At 41.6% G+C, this 20764-nt stretch overlaps 1 protein-coding gene across 7 annotated transcripts in view; it reads left to right on the top strand.

The window, feature by feature from the left end:
• dcaf6 (ddb1 and cul4 associated factor 6) overlaps positions 1-20764 on the top strand; it is a 137477-nt gene that overhangs the window by 32968 nt on the left and 83745 nt on the right. For all 7 annotated transcript variants that reach the window (XR_013499908.1, XR_013499907.1, XR_013499906.1 and 4 more), the window contains exons 5-10: positions 1768-1881; positions 2922-3057; positions 4730-4947; positions 15737-15830; positions 18780-18902; positions 20195-20443. Coding sequence is in view for 4 of the 7 variants with exons in the window: in XM_078232634.1 (XP_078088760.1) it covers positions 1768-1881; positions 2922-3057; positions 4730-4947; positions 15737-15830; positions 18780-18902; positions 20195-20443 (934 nt within the window). In the remaining 3 variants the exon portion in view is untranslated. The remainder of the gene's footprint in view (positions 1-1767; positions 1882-2921; positions 3058-4729; positions 4948-15736; positions 15831-18779; positions 18903-20194; positions 20444-20764) is intronic.

Raw genomic sequence — 20764 nt, 5'->3', positions numbered from 1 at the left:
CTATCTAAATGCTTTTTAAAAGACAAGATTGTACCCGCCTCTACTACTACCTCTGGCAGCTTGTTCCAGACACTCACCACCCTGTGTGTGAAAAAATTGCCCCTCGGGACACTTTTGTATCTCTCCCCTCTCACCTTAAACCTATGCCTTCTAGTTTTAGACTCCCCTACCTTTGGGAAAAGATATTGACTATCTAGCTGAACTATGCCCCTCATTATTTTATAGAGCTCTATAAGATCACCCCTCAGCCTTCTACGCTCCAGAGAAAAAAGTCCCAGTATATCCAGCCTCCCCTTATAACTCAAACCATCAAGTCCTGGTAGCATCCTAGTAAATCTTTTCTGCCCGCTTTCTAGTTTAATAATATCCTTTCTATAGTAGGGCGACCAGAACTGTACACAGTATTCCAAGTGTATATTTTCATTTTAATGGAAACTCACTGTATCTGTACACTTCACCATTTTTACATAGAATCATAGAATTATACAGCACAGAACGTGGCCATTTGGCTCATCATACATGTGCTGGTTCTTTGAAAGAGCTATCTAATTCCATTTGCAAAATTATTATTGAATCTGCTTCTACTACTCTTTCAGACAGTTCATTCCAGATTGCAAGAACTTACTACATTAAAAGAAATTCTCCTCATTCTCGCCTCTGGATATTCTGCCAATCACTGGCTTCCCTTTAGAAATTGATTTATTCTTTCTAATCATATAACAAGATGTTAAATGTTATACAATCTCTTTCATGCAATGTTCCTAAATTCATCGCAATAATTAATCATATTGTATCCCAAACATTTAATATTTATACTTAATATTTTGGATTTTAAACTACAAAGTACATTTTAAATTCTGTAGATTAAGGCCAAGTCATTTTTTTTCTAGGGTTAATAAAAGCCACCTAAACAAAATTCTGGAGTGTCTCATGGCTGAGTGTGTGGCTGCATTGCCTTGTGTGGAACATTTTTAAAATATTTGTTCTTGGAATGTGGGCAATATTGGTTGCCTCAAGAGCATTAAGAGTGATTCATGTAGTGTGGGACTGGAGTCACATGCAGGCCAGACCAGGTAGTAGTGGTAAGTTTCCTTCCCTGAAGGGCATTTATGAACCAATTGTGTTTTTAACAGCTTCCCAGGTTACTTTTGCTGGTGCTAGCCCACAAATTTCCAGATTTATTCACAACTTGTAATTTGAACTTATGACCTCTGGATTGCTATTTCTGTAACATAATCATACCCTTGTAAACTGAACACTTACAGATAAAAAAAAATTGCAAGTTTGATCTGGGGTTTTGAGACAGCTAATCTCAGCTAGCGTAGAAATAGGAGTTGCAATTGACTTAAAAATATTTGAGTTAGGAAGAGCAAGAAAATTAAATACATATTTGTGACTTACTAGATGACCTTTTTGGATGATGCATGGATGTCTGGTGAAGGCTAAATTGGACCTAGCTTTGAAGCCTTCTTAATGACCAAGTAGTCTGACAACTGTGGTAAATTTTCAAATTGCTGCCCATGAGTAAAGTTGCTGTTGTGGATTAGCTGCCTATAATTGAAATTGTTCATTGGAATGGAAAATTAGACAGTTTCTGTAATAAGCAGCCAGTCTGAGAATACAGTTTAATGCTTGGGCAGCAGGTTATAAATCTACCCCTCCATGTCATTACTCACCCAAGAAAAGCAGCTATTTGAAATCCTACATGCTACTAATTTTCCCAGATCATGATAGTGCCAATTGATTTTACATCTTTTTGTTGCTCAGATCATGACTGTACCAAATGATCCTTACACCTTTCTATCATGTGGTGAAGATGGTACAGTAAGGTGGTTTGATGTGAGAGTGAAGACGAATTGTACAAAAGAAGATTGCAAAGATGTGAGTTTAAGAAATAGATAAATATACACTTTTAGCAAACCCAATGTAAAGATGCTGCTAATATAAAGAAATGTTCAAGTGTTCTTCTGAAAATTTAATTAATATCGTATTTAAGTGGGTGTTTTAGAAGGCTGGTGTGCTTGTGGGAAGGCGGTGTTGCTACTTCAGTTCTTTCTAGTCAGCTGCAATTTGAGTCAATCATGACACACCCTCCCTCGCTTTTCATGGAGTTGCTTAAAGGCATAGCAAATAGGTCACTACAGGTTATTTTAGATTTACTCCTGTTGTTACTGTTGTATGCATCAGAAAACATGGGCGTCAATATATATAATATAAAATCACTTCACTTGTGAGCTTCAGGATCTCAGTTGCAACAAAATTGTGGGCACTTACATAGGTGCTCAGATCTGCAAAACATATATTATAATTGTATATTTTTAAAACAAAATTAGTTAAGGGTCAATTCTCTGCTTTGCCGGACTAACTCGAGATATTGTTAGAACCTATTTGTAAATAAGCTATGTTTGCTTGAAAGATGTAATCTGATTAAACATCTCAAAATACTACTTCAATATAAGGGATGATTGAAGCATAACACAATTGGGCAATGTGGTAATTCTAACCCAAATTCTTTTTCTGTGGTAAATTGAGAGGGTGTCACTGCACAATAGATAAAAACAAATTGCAACAATATTTAAGTTCAAGTAAATAACAAGGACTTGTAAATAAATCGGAGGATAAAGCAAAGCTCTTTTGTGTCCGTATCTGTTTGTCTTGGAGAGGGGGGAAGAGTATTTTTTCTGGACTATGCTGGATGAATCCTGCTTGTGTTTGCTGTTACTTTTTTTGCACCTGAGCTTTGATATGAATATTTTACTGACAAATGCCCACTGTAAAGTCAAAATTCTCAATTTTAAATGTGAAAATTTTACATTAACTCAGTTGGCCTAAATTTTTGAGGTAGCAATTTCCTACTAAATGTGTATCTTAAAGATAAAGTTGACAATTTCCTTAAGATTTCAAACACTCTTTCAAAACAGGACATTTTAATAAACTGTCGTCGTGCAGCTACTTCGATCGCTATCTGCCCCTTAATGCCATTCTACTTGTCTGTTGGCTGCTCAGATAGCTCTGTGAGAATATATGATCGAAGGATGCTTGGTACAAGAGCTACAGGTATTTCATATTTTAACTTTGCCAGCCAAAATACAAATAAGCTTATTTAACAGTGCATGCAATCTGAGATTCAATTATGTTTGGCTTCGATTACAAGTTGATATGATTTAAATCAATACCTATAATCCTTTTGGATGATGTTCAGTAGGGAACATGCATATACAGTGAATCCATAATGTAAATTTTGATGAATGGAGATTTCAAAGTACAGTTTATTTTAAATGAGGACATGTAGCTTGTTAAAAGACAAGACAACTGGTCTGTTATTCCAACTATTACTACTATGTCTAGGAGTTTATACTCAATAACTAAATGTAGAAATGTGATGGCAGACATCATTTTTCATAAAGCATGTTAACATATACTGTAGAGCCCTCAGTAGTGCTCTTGTTTCATAGACAAATCAGATAGATGTCATAAATAAAACTTGTTGCAGAGAAATGTGAGGGGTGATGCATTTTGGAAAGTAAAATAGGGGAGAAGAATTAAGCCTGTAACTTCCTGGATTGGATTTGGGGGTACCCAAAGGTTGCGCTGCAGAATCCCTCTCAGAAGTTCCCAGGTAAGGGTTTACCCAGCAATTTCCTCTGGACATTGCACTGCAATGGGAACCATCTGACAAAGTGATTTAAATCGCTAACTTCGGATGGTTTGGCCAGTTAAAGAGTTAGAAGCAAATAAAGCACTTCTGGCTTCAATGTAACTTGTTTAAAGGCTCAGACCAAGCCCTGTGCGGTCACCTCCCACACCGCCCCTCCCTTTCCCCCTCCCTTTCCCCCTCCTCCACAACTCCAACTAAACTCCCTAACCCATAACCGCCCCTCCACCCACCCCCAAACATCCATGTCCTATTCACTTATGGAAACTCACCATCTCCCTTTCAATGGGACTTTTAAACATAACTGCTTTACAGCAGCTAGTACTGTAAGAATGAGGCGCATCCTCCTACACTCCACTTCTTTTATATTTTGCCGCTGGAGCCAGCCTGGGTCAGGAATGTCGGTACAGAGTGGTAATCTACTGCTGATTGCCTCTTCGGGGAAGTTACAACCCATATAGTGAAATGTAAAGCTTTAAGATAGAAGACCAGAGAGGTGCAAATACTTAAAAGTAAGATAAATTAATAAAGCTTTTTTAAAAAAACAAACATATGGGATTCTAGGTTATATAAAGTTAAATGGATCGATATTGGCACTATTAACATGAAGAAAATTGTCCCAAGGTACTTCCAGAAGTGCAAAGATAAAAAAAGTACTGTGCCAATGAAGTTAAATATTAGGAGGGTTGATTAAAAGCTTTGTCAGAGGTATTGTAATGGAGGTGAGTGAGATGAGGAGGCAAAGGATTTAGGGAGAGAATTCTAGAGTGTGGCTGCAGGGATAGCTGCAAATTATGGGATGAAGTGGGGAATCCCAAGAGGTCAGCCAGAAAAACGGAGAGTGCTAGAAGCAAATTAAAGATGTAGAACAGAGAACATAGTACTAGTAATAGTGAGTAAAGTAGAAACCAATAACAGTTTCTCAAAGGAAAGTTTTTAACATCTGGAAAAAAAGCACAGGAGAAAGAAATGAGATGAAGTGGACAGCTCTTTCAGTGAATTAAAAGATGTTCCAAATGACTGCCTTTGTGCTGTAAGGTTCTATGCTGTAAATTTATCGTTATTTATTTGCAGGTAGCTACAATACTCGATCAACTACTGGAATGTGTGCAAGATTTTTACCACCGCATCTTACCAATAAATCATGTCGAGTTACATCTCTTTGTTATAGTAATGACGGACAAGAAATTCTTGTTAGTTATTCCTCAGACTATATTTATCTTTTTGATCCAAACGATGATCAGGGTCGAGAACTTAAACTCCCTTCAGCAGATGAGAGAAGAGAACCAGAGGTGGGTGATTCCCTAGTATTTTCATTAAGAGTCTGATGTTGCGCCATAAAAGTTGATGGCTACAATTCTCCTATCCCGACCTGCTAATTTTTTGGCGGGTCGGGCTGGGAGAATCGTGCGTGTGCCGACTCGCGCATGCGTTCCGACGCACACGCATCTTGCAGCGACGGACATCCGGCGCAGCAGGACTATACTCGAAATCTTATTTGAATTGTAATTTTAATGTCATTATCGGGCCCAGGACTGAAGTCTCCAGGCCTGATAGCACCTCCCACCCTGCCAGTGCAATTTCACCCTGGCGGTGTTTAAGGGAGCTCCCTGCTTTCGGGGAACTAGCAGGAGACTGCACTGGAATGAAGAGGGGTGGCAATCGGGGCCCCCTAGCGGTTTAGGCGGTGAGGGGGTGGTGCCCCCTGGACATGGGCACCCAGGCAGTGCCAGCCTGTACCCAAAGGGGCAAAGTGCCCATGCCTATGGGCACCTTGGCACTGCCCAATGGGCACGGGGCAGTGCTAAGGGGCTGGGGCTAAGGGGTGGTGCCTAGAGGCGGGGCCTAGAGGGCAGGGCTTAAGGGCAATCGGTGGGGGTGAAGGGTCCTGCTGCCACTCTGCGTGGGGATCGGTTGGGACTGGAGGGACGCCAGCGATTCGGGGGGGACTGGGGGGTGTCTGCCTGGGTGGTGCGAGGTGGGGGGCAGGGGGGTGGCTGGAGATCGGGGTGCTCTGGGCCGGGGGGGAGGGGGGTAGCCGGGGCTGGCCCAGGAATGTTTATTGGGGTGGAGGTGGGGGGGGGGGGGGGGGGGGGCAGCACTGCTGGGGTCCCGGGCTGGCCAACAATCGAGTTGACCAGCAAACTGCAGGCTGACTGTGCATGCGCAGTGGCACCGAACTGAGCTCCAGAACTGTCAGACTCTGGCGTGAATAGGCCCCCCACCCCAGCTTTTAATGATATTCATGATTGTGACCTCTACATTACACAGAGTGTGGGAGATTCTCGCCTGAACTCCCATTGAAAAAACAATCGTGATTTACACCAGTTTTCCCATGAATTCAGTCAGCACTTAAAACATTTTTGGGAGAATCTCCCTTGATATGTTTATCAATTAATTAAATTTGATTGTGTAGTTTGTTGCAAATCAAAGATAAATATTTTAACTAGAATCTGAGATTTTAAAAATGTGTGAAGCAAATTAAATGATAAAAGATGATAGAAACAGTTGTATCTGTGAAGCTATGAAGTTTCCTAAGATTATGTTTGAAGTTGCAATGCTTGCATCTTAAACTTGCAAGTATTCACATTTTTCTTTTAATTTGAAGAAGCATTATGGATGAAAAAATCTCTGTATAGACTTCTGTTCTTTCCCTAGTCTCTTAGAAACTATTCCCTTAGCGATTTAAACAGCCTATATCTGAAGTAATATTTGTTTAAAAACTTGATTTCATCTGGGATATGTAATAAGGAGCGGCTTTCATTTTACAGTGCTACAGAATCTTTTTGAGGGACAATAGCATATTGGTGATATTACTGGGCTAGCAATCCGGAGGCCCTGACTGGGATGTGAGATCAAATTCCACCATGGCAGCTAGAGAATTTAAATTCAAGTAATAAATTTGGGATAAAATGCTAGTTTCATTAATAATCATGAAAGTACCAAATTATTGTTAAGACCCATTTAGTTCGCTAATGTCTTTCAAGGGAGAAAGTCTGCCATTCCTAACTGATTTGGACCACCTAACTGCTCTCTGAAATGGCCTATCAAGCCTCAGTTGTATTATACTGCCACAGTAAAATTGAAAATTAATAGGTAGCTCACCACCACCTGCCCAAGAGCAATTGGAGATGGACAATAAATGCTGGCTTTGCCAATGATGCTTGATCCCAAGAAAAAGAAAAATATGACCCAGCCTTGATCAGCATGTTGCAATTTTAATATGACTGCTTAACATACTTCCCTGCAAGGCTTCTGGAATGGATTTGAGCCAACAATACTCCATCTATCTGCAAAGCTCCCATGTGGGGGACCATCAGCAGTTCAAAATTGAAATGTGAACTTCTTTGGGTGCAGCTGAGTGATGACTATTCCACACCAGTGCAATGACTGTTTGTTTTTCACCAGGACTGACCTAAGTCAATCTCCCTCTCAAAACTCCCCCACCAGAGATCACTTGCAGAGACACAACCTTGTGGGCTCTGATTGTAAAATCATAGGAGTTTCAAGGGACCTTTTAGACTGCATGACAGTCATCTCGAACAGTGGTTCCCTGTGCTGCGCAACCCTCCCAAGTGTGACACGAAAAAAGAGTAAAAATAATTCAAAATTCATGTAATTAAACTAAAACTAGCCTTTGTCTTCAGTCTGTAGTTGGTATCTCCAAGACTCAATGAATCTTGGGCCTCCCGTGCCAGCTGGGAAAGGACCGCACATGTGCGGTTTAGATTTTTTATATTGGTCAGGCCCATGTACATGGCCAACCAGACTTGGAACTAAAGACAGGCCCCATGCACCCGCACAAAAAGCGAAAACTTAAAAGGGTGCAAAATCCCTGGGAGAAGCGAGAGAGATAAGGAGAGGTTTTTTAAAAAAAAGAGCGTGGACAGGGAAAAGTTAGAAACAAAGTTCCCAGGTAGGGAAGAAGACAGAGAAAATAGGAGGTCTGCCTTAAAATCTTAGTTTATTTATTAGTGTCACAAGTAGACTTACATTAAATGAAGTTACTGTGAAAATCCCCTAGTTGCCACTCTTCAGCTCCTGTTCAGGTACACTGAAGGAGAATTTAGCATGGCCAATGCACCTAACCAGCAAGTCGTTTGGACTGTGGGAGGAAACCGGAGCACCTTGAAGAAACCCACGCAGACATGGAGAGAACGTGCAGACTCTGCACAGACAGTGACCCGAGGGAATTGAACCCAGGTCCCTGGCACTGTGAGGCAGCAGTGCTAACCACCGTGCCGCCCCCTTTTATAATATGGAGGTGTGCCCTGACATTTAGAAGATTGGGAACCACTGATCTAGAAGCCAGATCTCATTTAACCACAAGCTGGAAAACCAGCCGCCTCTTCCAAATCCGTTCTATTACTCGCCACCTGTTTGTAACCGCATGGTGCTTTGGGATTTTTTTCAGCATCAAGGCTGCTATGTCTGAATATACATTATTGGTACCTGTAGAACTATGTTCACCTTTTAAAAGTAATTCCTTTTAAGTCTTTCTTGTGAAATCAGTGAGATTTGACCATTTGAGATTTGGGTGGCACAGTAACACCGGGTTTGATTCTGGCCTTAAGTGACTGTGTGAAGTTTGCACATTCTCCCCGTGTCTGCGTGGGTTTCCTCTGAGTGCACCGGTTTCCTCCCACAGTCCAAATATGTGCAGGTTAGGTGGATTGGCCATGCTAAATTTCCCCTAAGTGTCCCAAGATGTATAAATTAGATGGGTCAGCCATGGTAAATGTGTGGGGTTGTGGGGATAGGGCGAGGGAGGGGGCCTGGGTAAAATACTCTGTTGGAGAGTCGGTGCAGACTCGATAGGCTAAATGGCATCCTTCTGCATTGCAGGGATTCTATGATTCTAAAAATAGTGTGGCTCATAAATTTGATTGAAACACAAGTCAAATTTTTGAGGAAGTGTTGAGAAAGTTGGTGTTAATTTTGAATGCTGCTTTTACAGCTATAGTTGCAAACAAAAAGATTTTGGCACCAGCATTTAGGGTTTGGCAAGTATTTGGGTGATTTTTAAAACCTTTTTACTGCTTTGTATCTGGGCCATTCAATGCTATTGTTAAAAATTAATATTTGTTATGGGTGGCACAGTGGTGAGCACTGCTGTCTCGCAGCGCCAAGGCCCAAATATTTGGTTAAAGGGGAGTCTTAAAAGAGGAGTGTTGGGAATGCATTCAATGTGTTGCCTTGGATGTTGAACCTTCAGCTGGCTCCCAATGGCTGGGTGAAGACCAAAGGATACACAACAGGCTAGATTTGAAGAGTTGGAGGCTCCAGGGCACTATAGGAAAGATTATGGCCATGAAACAAAATAAATGTACATTAGAATTTTATATTTGAAGCATTGAGAAGTTGGTGTAGGCTTGTAACAATGAGGGTAATGATGAGTAATGGAACAGCCTCCTACCTTTGAATTTCAGGGTGGCACAGTGGTTAGCACTGCTGCCTCACAGTGCCAGGGACCCGGGTTCAATTCTGGACTCTGGTCACTGTCTGTGTGGAATTTGCACACACTCCCTGTGTCTGCATGGGTTTCCTCCGGGTGCTCCGGTTTTCTCTCAAAGGCCAAAGATGTGTGGGTTAGGTTGATTGACCATGATAAATTGACCCTAGTGTCAGGGGATTAGCAGGGTAAATATGTGGGGTTATGGGAATGGGGCCTGGGTGGGATTGTGGTCGGTGCAGACTCGATGGGCCAGGTGGCTTCCTTCTGCACTGTAGGGATTCCATGATAAGAGTGGCAATATAAATGTTCCTAGATTGATTTTTGGTGTATTTTGTAAGCATCAAGTCCTTTTTAATTATATGTGGTAGTCTGGAGTATTTGTTTGGTTGCACTAGTTCCTTTGTCACAATTTACCCTAAATCGGCATAACCAACATAAAAGATCTCTGACTTTTAAGCACAACTTATATTCAGCAGTTCAAGGTTTCGGAGTCTATTGTGCTAGTTTAAAGCACGTTATGCTGGAAACAGGCCCTAATAAGAAATATGGCCACACCTTTAGGATGTTTTCCTTTTAATTCCAGTGATATGTGTAGATCACTTATTATCTATCTCCAATTTCTCTCGAGAAGGTGATCGGTTAGTAAGCTCCAAATGTAACAACACTTTTCAAGGCAGGGACGGAAAGCAGGAAAGTTTTGGCCAGTTAACCTAATATCTGTGTTTGGGAAAATGCTGGGATCCATTATTAAGGAAGTAGTAGCAGGAGATTTAGAAAATCACAATATAATCAAGCAGCATCATCATTGATTTATGAAAGGGAAATAGAGATTGACAAATCTATTAGGGTTCTTTGAGGATGTAACTAGCAGGATGGATAAAGGGAAATCACTAGAGGTGGTGTGTTTGGATTTCTGTAAGGCATTTGATAAAATGCTACAGAAAAGGTTCTGGCGTCAGAAGCTTCGGGCTGGGAAAGGGAGAGATTGGAAGGAAATACTGGAGAACAAAGAATAAATGGGGATTGGTTCCAGGAGAAGTTAATGTCTGCTTAAATGACATTGTAAGATGTACTTGATAGTGTTTTTTCCAGTTGTGATAAAAGTTCTGTTAATGTTGTTTTAAAGTATGTATTCTGACAAAAATAGTGTTTAGTCAATAGTGCTTTCAATCTGTTTGCTACAGTACTTGTCTTGAAACAAAAATGTTGTTGTCTCATTGATTCAGCTGTTTAAAAGTTATCGGTCTATACGGAGTAATGTATACTATGCTTTAGTCTCCTCACTTAAGGAGGGGTATACCTGCATTTAAGTGAAGATTCACTCGGTTGATTCCTAGGGATTGTCATTTAAGGCAACGTTCAGCAGGCTGGGCCCATACTAATGGGCGTTTAGTAGAAATTTTATTCTAACATTTAGGCCAGAATTCTCCCCATAAAAATTCTAAGTTTGAATTCACAGGAAAACTGGAGTAACTCGGGTTGTTTTTTTTTTCCGTGGGAGTTCACACTACAATCTCCCACACTCTGTGCATTGCAGAGGCCACTTGCATGAATATCTGTAAATTTCAAGTGCTGAGGCCTATTCCCATTGGAGAGGCTGAAACCACAGGGCCTCTGCCAGCCCCGACACTACCATCACACACACACACACACACACACACACACACACACACACACACACCCCCCCCCACACCGTCCCGGCCTGCCCCAATCTTCAGCCCACCCCGATCGCTGACCTCCATTCAACCCCCATCGATCGCAATGGCAGAGTGGCCAACTGGTCCCCACCAATCGCCCTCTAGGCCCCCCCCCCCCACAATAGGCCTTGCTACCCTTGGCACTGCCCCATGTCCTTAGGCTGTGCCAAGGTGCTCCCTGGGCATGGACACTTTGCCCCTAAGGCAGTGCCAAAGGCTGGCACTGCAAGGGTGCCCATACCCAGGGGCACTACCACCCAACCCCCACCCCCCTCACTCCAGCAGGGTCAGGCCACTAGCTCCCCGAAAGCGGGGAGCTACTGTAGTCCCCGCAGGAGTGAAACACTCTGGTGGGGTGGGAGAGGCAAGCGGGCCCGGAGAAGTAGGTCCGGGACCCGCTAATAGCATTCAAATAGTATGTAAAATACTATTTAACTGTTAGCTTCACCTCCCAGCCGAATTCCGACGCTGCCGGAAATCCGAGCCTGGGAGACGCAAGTGGATGCGAACGCTCACGGGAACTCTGCAAATCGGCAGACGTGCAATTCTCCCGCCCTGCTGCACTAGAAAATTAGCGCAGTGGAATGGGAAAATCGCAGCCTTAATATCCTAATGGGCTTGACAGAGTAAATGTTGCGAGGATTATTCCCCTTATAGGGGAATCTGGAACTTTGGCATCATTTCAGAATATGTGGCGGGGGGGTAATTTATGACAGTTGAGGAACATTCTCTGAGTCATTATTCTCTGGAATTTTCTTCCCAAGAGCAGTGGGGGCTGGGTCATTAAACATATTCAATAAAGTCTGTTATTTTTGATCTACAAGATGGTCAAGGTTACGGGGATGGCATGAAAATGGAATTGAGGCCATAATCTTATCAAATGTTGGATTAGGCTCAACGGGCTGAACGACCTAATCTTGCTCCTATTTCTTATGAGTTTCTTGAACCGTTGATGTTGTGGTGAGGTTACTCCCTAATTGCTATCAGGTAGGGAGTTGCAGGGTTTTAATCCGGTGATGATGAAGGAATGATGCATTTCCAAGTCAGGAGGCTGTGTGACTTGAAGGGTAAATTGGAGGTGGTAGTGTTCCAAAGTGGCTGCTGCCCTTGGCCTTCCATTGGTAGAGGTCGCAAGTATGGAAGGTATTGTTGAAGGTTCCTTGGTGAATTGCTACAGTGCTTCACTATGCAGTAGAGGGGGAGGGAATGAAAATTTAGATGGTATGCGATGCCGATCAATGGGGTTGCTTTGCCCTGGGTTGTGTTGGAGCATGTGAAACGTATTCCATCATGCTCCTGACTTGTGCCTTGTAGATAGTGGACAGGCTTTAGGAAGTGGATCACTCATTGCAGAATTCTCAGCCTCTCATATGTGCCTTCAGTCACAATTTTTGCATTGTCCAGTTAGGTTATTTTCTAATGGTAAATCCCAGGATTAATCACCATTGAGATTTCCTTCTAATTGTCCTCCTTTGCAGTCCTTAAAGGAGGTTCTAACAGTGAAGCTTGTTTATGTGTGCTCAAGGAATGAAAGCTTCTAATGCAATATTTTAAATTAATAAAACTGTGTATTGTACCACATGACTGGGAAATGATTCTGTACTTTAAAATGAGGTTACTCAGAGGTGTGATTAAAAATAATTTTTTGTGTTTAAACCCATTTTCTGCTACATTAATCAAACTGCACCTAGTTACTATTCTTAAATGTACAAGAAAGATTTATAAAACAGAAAATGATGCTGCTTGATCGTTCGGGTTCATGACAGATTTAGCACCATGCAGTTGAGTTGGAATGGAATCGCAAAAAAGGCACTTCTCAAAACAGGAGCAATTTTGGATGCAACTTGCACCTGTTTCACTGTGCCAAAGTGGAAATTTTACCTCGGTATGTTTAAGGACAAAAAGAGTCCAAAGTCTGATGCATGAGCAGCGTTGAGTTAGCCAACCATCTACTTGAAGCTGAGCTTTGTGTTTCCTTCCTGTTGAAGTTCATGTGGTTTTAAGGAAGTTGGATATCTGTCCGTTTACAATTACAAGCATCTGATCATCACTCAAATCCATACTCAAACTTGGATATTTATTGGGCCAAAGTATAAACCAGGCTTGAGAGCTGGTAACTCAGTATTCAAGACTACAGAATACTGTGTATTTTCTGCTGATATTTGTTTAAGTGCCTGTACCAGGTTCCATTTGTTGCATTGCTTTACAATATTATATAGTTGCTGTGTTGCTGTACTCAACAGGCTAAAACTGGTTGCACTACAGACTTCTAATGGAATTCCCGATAGCTTTAGCAAGGTCATGTACTAACTTAGTCAGCTGTGCTTGCAAAATGCTTGGCGTGCGTTTGCCAAGGTGAATTCATTTCCAAGAGCAATGCCAACAACATGTGATTATTGGTTCAGACTCTGTTTATAGAACAGCTATTGGAAGTATTGGAACAAATGCAGCTTTTAAAAGCCCCACACAATTATACTGTTTTTATAACAGTCTCTTAAAGTTTCTATTATAGTGCATATCTGGTATGAGCTTTTGAATCATAATATTGCTCATTTTGTAATTGGCATTTCTCATACCACTTGAATGTGAGCATTTACCATGGCCTGTTTTCTGCGATTTTTAAACCTTTCCATCCATCTGTTTTTAAATCTGCCAATCCACTATGCCACTATTCAATTCTCAATTTTAAAAAGTTGACCACCTCATTAATTCTCTTGGAAGTGAGTAATAAAATCTTTATGCTTATGTTTGTGAGTGAATGAAACTCTGCCTTCCAATTTAGAGAGGCAAAGAAGCAATAAAAGTGGGGTTCCCTTACCTGTTAATGACTGCAAGTCAATCTCATTACTTTTAAAAGTAGGCATAAATGGGCATTAATTTCTCAGTTTTATAATACATTTTTAAAATTACCTTGTGCAACATGCATTTTCTTTTCTCACACGGTGGGGGCAATTTTCCCCCAAAAGAGTGCCCATCAGGTGGGAAAACGGGAGATTGATTTGGAGATGGAAAGATGGATTTCCAGCACTCTTGTGCATCACAGAGTGCCACCAGGGGATTCAAGGTGGGGGTGGGGGGGCCTAATCCCAGCTGAGAAGCCGGCATCAGATCCCTAATGCAGAGAGCGCAGTGGTCTCTCCCCATCACCAAATAGCACTGCCTGCTGCCCAGAGGGCAGTGCCAGGCTGGCACTGCCCAAGGGCCACCCCCAACCCCCCCGCCCCCCCCCCCGCCCCCAACCTCCCAGGGGGATGGGAGGGTGTGCCTCAATGGCTTCTGTCCCCTCCATCAGGGTGATCGCGCCTAGTTTCCATTGATGGAAACATTAGCGATGTCCCGGGCTCACTAATGATATGGAAATGGCGATTTACGTTGAAAAAAAGGGCCTGGGAAAGTAGTGATTGGCTGGACACCAGTCGCGACTCCCACCATAGGCTGCCCGCTGATATTTCACGGCCTGCTGCGCTACTCGAGCAGCACATGGGGTAGGGAAAATTGCGCCCGTTGTCAACGTTTGTTCAACATGTGCACATTTTTTTTCTCTCTCTCTCTCTGATGCTCACATGCATTCATGTGCACGCACTGGGTATCTAACTCCCAAAAGCAGGGATGTGGGTTGGGTAAGATTTTAAAGTGTATTTTAAAAAATCAAAATATTTTAGAACTACATTCAACTCAAACACCAATGTGAATATTTATTTCAAATCACAATGTCTTGACAGTGGATGCTGCTTATCAATAATTTGATATTAAAAAGTGCTAATTGCAGTTAATATGAATTTTTCTAAAAACTAATGATCATCCTTTCCTTCCCCTTCCTTCTCTCCCCAAGTCTTGATTTCCATATGAAGTATGATTTAACTTTATTTGCTCACTTTGAATTCAAGTTAAACATCTTGTACACTTGATACATTTTGATGTGACGCGTAAGGAATGATCTGGCTTGGCTTTCTTTTAAGTTATTAAGTTTGATTTAAGTCAAATAAGGAGGGGAAAGCAAACCTTAGAAAATGGTCTATTATCTTTAAATGGACTGCAGCATTTCAAGAAGGCAGCTCCTCACCACCTTCTCGAGGACAGCTAGGGATGGGCAATAAATGTTGGCCAGCCAGTGATGCCCATGTCCCACAAATGAATAAAAAAATTCAGTATTTATCAAAGATGTTACTTCTACACATAAAAGGATGGTGTATTGAATTTAAGAAAATACAAAAATAAGTGTAGAAAATAGCACAAGATTTCACTTCTAATGTTAAATTTTTTTGAAGAAATTACTTGCAGATTTTTGAGTATTAGAGTAGCTTAATGGTCATTCCACGCTATTGATGTTAGGAATATATTCCAAACCGATTGTTTATGCGAGGAACAGTTAGTTCAGTTTTTAAACTTATTTTATTAATTTTTAGTTTTTTTATTAGTGTCACAAGTAGGCTTACATTAACACTGCAATGAAGTTACTGTGAAAATCCCCTAGCCGTCACACTCCAGCGCCTGTTCGGGTACACTGAGGGAGAATTTAGCATGGCCAATACACCTAACCAGCACGTCTTTCAGACTGTAGGAGGAAACTGGAGCACTCTGAGGAAACCCAGGGGGAACATGCAAACTCCGCACAGCTAGGAATTGAACCCGGGTCCCTGGCACTGTGAGGCAGCAGTGCTAGTCACTATTGGCTAGAATGTGTCACTGAAGGCTAGAGTGTGGTTCAAAATGACGCCATTGGCTTGGGTTAAAATCCTTTACCAGCTGTGGTGGTACATGCCTTGCCACATGCAAGCTGATGCCCCACAAGCTAAATAGCCACTGTCTATATAGAGATCTGCTTTTGATTCCTCGTGGACTATGGGTAATTGCCATCACCAATTGTTTATATTTGTAAAAACTTGGTTAGAGCTTCTTTTCATTCAAATTTGCCATATTTATTTCTAGATCCGGCAGCCACCTGTCAAACGCCTGAGACTTCGAGGGGATTGGTCCGATACTGGGCCAAGGGCTAGACCTGAGAGTGAGCGTGAACGAGATGGTAAGAACTTTATGCATTGGATGTGGCTACCTTTTAATTGTAAAGATTAGTAGAGTTCAACATAATCCTAATTGTATAGGTTTGGATTGCTAAAGATATCAGCTTATTCAATTTCTACACACAGAATGAAATTAATAGAAAGTAAAAGGGATTGAATTTAACTCACTGCTGTAGTAAAGCATACTTATAAATTTTAAGGTAATTATATTGAATGGCAGAAGTATGTGTGTCAAAGTATGTGACAAGCCAGTAATTGCATTTAGATGTTGTTCAGGTAACAGTATTACGTACTTTGGCTTTGTTCAAATGGTTTTCAAATATTTTACAAACCCTCAAATGATTTGAATTCCTTGCCATGCTCACTGCAAGTATTTTATGTATTCCTTTTATGTACTGGCATACTGTGTATATGTCATGAATAGTTCTGCAGGGGAGAAGTGCTAACTCACATTTAGGGAGCGATTTTCCGACCTCACTGTGCCTGGAGCAGATTGCATCAGTCCTGGAAAAATGCATGTAGGCCTAAAAATTGGTTCCACACATGGTGCCAAACAGTTTGAACCAGATCATGCCCAGACAGGGTGCGAGGCCGATTAGCGTATTTAAATAACATTTAAATATGCATAACCTGTTCAACACCAGATTTGCCCAGCTTCTCACGAACACAGTGAGAATCACTACTGGTCTCCACTAGTGGAGATTGCATGCGATGACCACGGGGGGGCTCAGAGGCCGTTGAAGCCCTGGGTGGTTGAGGGCATGGCTGTCAGTGCCCATCAGGCAATGTGCATTGGACACTGGCATTTGGGCACTAGCAGGGGCAGTGACGTGGGGGTGGGGCCTGTGTGGGGTGGAGCATGTAAGGGGTCATGATGAGGGGGTGTGATGGGGTGCATGTCAGGGGGGACCTATTGGGAGTGAACTGTCATGGGGGAACGTGCCACCCATTTGGGGGTTGGGATTTCTTAGTGTACTAAGATCAGGGCGCTCTTGCGAAATGGCACACCCAAGTGCTCTGTAGCCAGGCTCACCAATATGTTTTAGCCCTGCCCCAGTACCGCCATGCAACTCTCCACTCTCCCAAAAAGTGTGGGACAATTGCGGTGCGCAGCATGCTTGACGGACTGGCGCAGGTCGCTCTGGTATTCCTGCTGTTATGCCACTTTTGCTGGAATTTTACCGGCACGCCTGCCTGAGCGGACAAGGCTCGCAGAATGGCATTCTCCGTTGGCCTGGATCTTATGAGCCTCAGACGGGCAAGGCAGTAAAATTCCGGCATTTGTTTTTTTTGGGGGGAGAATTCTGCCCCTGGACCTCGTACAAATAAACAGCACATTTTTGAACACGTCTTCTAATTTGTGCATAACTGTGTAGCTGAGCATTTAAAGGTTATGAGACAATCTGACAATTGTTTTGTCTGTTAAATATCATGGGGTGAATGCAGATTAGGGGGACCATTTGGCCTATTTTGATTCATCAATGCAGTAGAGGTGGAGCATGCAGGGGGGCATTGCTTGATGCTCACCCTCACATCATCTAACTGGATCCTGAATTACCTGACCTGGAATACAATTGCAAATGTTGACTGCTGCTTGCATGAAGTTTTTTGTAACATCTGTCCCAAATCGACTTTATCAATTTTGACCTATTCTTCCGTGTTTCGTTTCTTATAGCAGAGCTTTGGATTCTTTCAGTCCTACAAGTGAATTTATAGCTTTTTATAAGGTCCTCTCCCAATTGTTCCTTTTAAACTAAACAGCCCATTTTTTGCCAGTCTTTCCTCTGATTCCAATTCCGTGGTATCAGAGATGAGCCTCATTGTTGTACACTCCGCTTCAATTGCCTGAATGTTTCTCTTGCGTTTTAGTAGTCATAGGATTCTGGGAAAAATTAATTGAGCATTCGGGGCATCGATGGGCTCATTTCACATCGGCCCCTCTTCCCTCCCCTCCACCCCCTACCCCCAATTTTACGGCAGTCTGCCTGCATACTGCTACACAATATTGCTGTTCCCCTTCCTGCCAACTGTGTTGCATAAAGCTGTGGCTCTCTTGTGAGTTATGTCACTGAGCCTTGAGGTTTTGTGTTTGAGCACGAAGTTGGTGGCGCCCCTCACAGGTGTTGAGTGCTTAAAACTCCCACAGCTTGCTGAAATGATCCACTTTTTTGGTTTAGTTAGCTTGTACTTTGTTAGTGTTTATATCTCTGTGTAATAGCCACCAATTTATTTAGTACTTTCTTCCCCTCCGCACCGACTTTCTACTCATCAAATTCCCATTGCCTCAGTCTGTTTCCACTTCATTCCATTACTAACTTACTCCACATTGTGCTTTCAACTTTAATGGCCTGTGTATTTGCACACCCAAGGTCTCTCTGCATCTCCAATCCATTTAATATATTATCATTAGCCGTATATTTAATTTCCCTATTCTTGCTTTAAAAAATATATTACTTCATTTTATGTGCACCCCCTGCCAATCTAACTGTGCTTTGCATTTTTCATAGTCTTTGTCACAATTTGCCATATTTATCCTTGCCAGCACCTCTCTCAAAAATTGTGATGCTCAGCATATTTTGCAACAAAATTGCTCCTTCAGTCCCTAAATGCAGAGTATTTATGCATATAGTATCTCATAATTGCATACATTGGTTAACTTTCAGAAGTAAATTGTGGGAAGATCAGGAGAGTGGGATTATTTGGATATCTTTTACACAGCTGGCACAGTTGGTTGAATAACCTCCTGGGCTAAATGATTCTAGAATTCTACATCCTGAAAATGCAGTACCATGCTGTTGTTAATGAAAGTGAATAATTGTGAAGACATTAAAAATGCTGCAATTTACCAGAGCAGAAGAAACTTATTTGCTTTTCAGTCCTCAAGCTCTTAGACACCGAATACAAACATTTATTTAGACAATATCTGTAAATTGAATTTTTTTATCTTTCAGGAGAACAGAGTCCTAATGTGTCCTTAATGCAGCGCATGTCAGACATGTTGTCCAGGTGGTTTGAAGAAGCCAGTGAAAATGCACAAGGAAACTTGAGAGGAAGGGGAAGATCACGATCCCGGGGTATGTTGCCATAGTTACTGAAGACCGCACAAGGATATTGCACCATATGCACATCATTGTGTAATAAATACATGACAAAATATCCTGATAAATGCATGTTTTCAGTGAACTGCTCCTTATCATGCCATGCTTTATGACTTTACTCAAAGAAACATTTTGTTTCCATTCCATTACAAATTTAATCAAAAATGCAAAAAGGATAATTGCTATTGTGCAAAATAATGTTTTGCTATTCACTGGAACAAAAGGTTGTTCAAAAGATTGTTGCTTTGACTCTAATGGGGAAGAACAAGGAATTCAAAACAAAGCAACCACTTGGTAACGATTGGAAAGAAGACATTAAGCACATTAGGATATGTTAAAAAGGGAACATATTTTGTCTTTCCTCTGAATTATTTATTATACCCCATTAAGTGGTTACATTGTGAGTTTTCATATAGCTTAAAGCAAGGGAGGGCTCATTTGAGGCCTAATTGAAACATTGAAAGTTAACTTTCAGGATATACTTAGACTTATTTCATGTAATAATTTGGAGTTCTTTTAGTTATAATTTATATTGGGGAGTGGTACTATCAACAGTCTAATTAGAATTGCTGACTTTTAATCTCCCCTTTACCTGGGTAAAGGGAGAAAGTTAACTACCTCTCCAACGCACTAACTTGAACATCAAACAAAAAGATTTCAAATATACACAACAAATATTTGCAATTATATTGTGTCTTTATCATAGCAAACCAGACCAAGGTGCATTACAGAGGCATACTCAGAAAAAGTTGAAGAAGGGGATGGCAGGAAAGCTGACCAAATATTTGGTTAAAGGGGGGAGTGTTAAAAGAGGACTGCTGGGTAGAGAGGTGGTGAGAATTTGGGGAGAGAATCAAATGTGGTGCCTAGGCTGTTGAAGGCACAGCTGGCTCACAATGGCTGGCTGAAGACAGATGGATGCACAACAGATAGATTTGAAGAGTTGGAGGCTCCAGGACTGTGTTCTAACAGTTCATTTGTCAGCTGAAAACCCAAATATGTGAAAATCTTTCTTCAAAAGTGAAATTTGTTTATAAATTTTCATTCAGTAAATCTGACTTGTACCAGTATTTTTACCATGAGGTTGCTAAAACCTCATGCTGAAACACCAAGCAAGAAGTGATCACTGACAAGTAATTGCTTTTTCTTCCCCTGCAGAATCAATGTAATAAGCTCCCATAAAGTTTTTTTAAAATTACACAGGCTTTTCTCACTTTAATGGGAAGCGCCATGTTAGTGAAAACAAAATGCTTATTCTCTCATGACAGGAAACACTGGTAGATCAGAAGCGTCAGATTCAACCGCACCAGCTGCCCAAGAAGAAACTGGAGTCGGTACAATGGAGGTTGATCCTCCTGCTGATCAGCTGCCTCAGTCTTCATCTTCCTCCACCGTTTCCGCTCAGGCTCCATCAACATCCTCCTCGACTGCTGGCTCCTCTTCCACCTCTCTCCTTTCTTCACCTGATGGTGAACACAAGCGCACCCCTCAGTCAACTGACAATCCTCCACAATCGGGTAAGAAAACACATGGCTGTAAATGCTTGATATTAGTATGGATACATCTTCCTTTCAATTTAAAAATCGATTGGATTACCAACTATTTTTTCCAAGAACTTGATGTTTGCAATTCGGGTTTTAGTTTGAATTGGCTTCCCTCTCAACATTACCTAAAAATCAAAAGCCAAAACTTGTGAAAATGAAGATGTCTTAATTTTTCAAGAGCATTGATTCATGTTTGTATCCTTTAAGACTTGTGAATAACTATCTCCTCTGTGGCACACCTCAAAGTGAAGAGGAATGGCGCAAGTTGATAGCAAGCATGCCGGCCTGTTTGTT

Source organism: Mustelus asterias, chromosome 17 (genome assembly GCF_964213995.1).
Source record: "Mustelus asterias chromosome 17, sMusAst1.hap1.1, whole genome shotgun sequence".
Lineage (NCBI taxonomy): Eukaryota > Metazoa > Chordata > Chondrichthyes > Carcharhiniformes > Triakidae > Mustelus > Mustelus asterias.
This window is presented reverse-complemented; position numbering and strand designations above follow the sequence as displayed.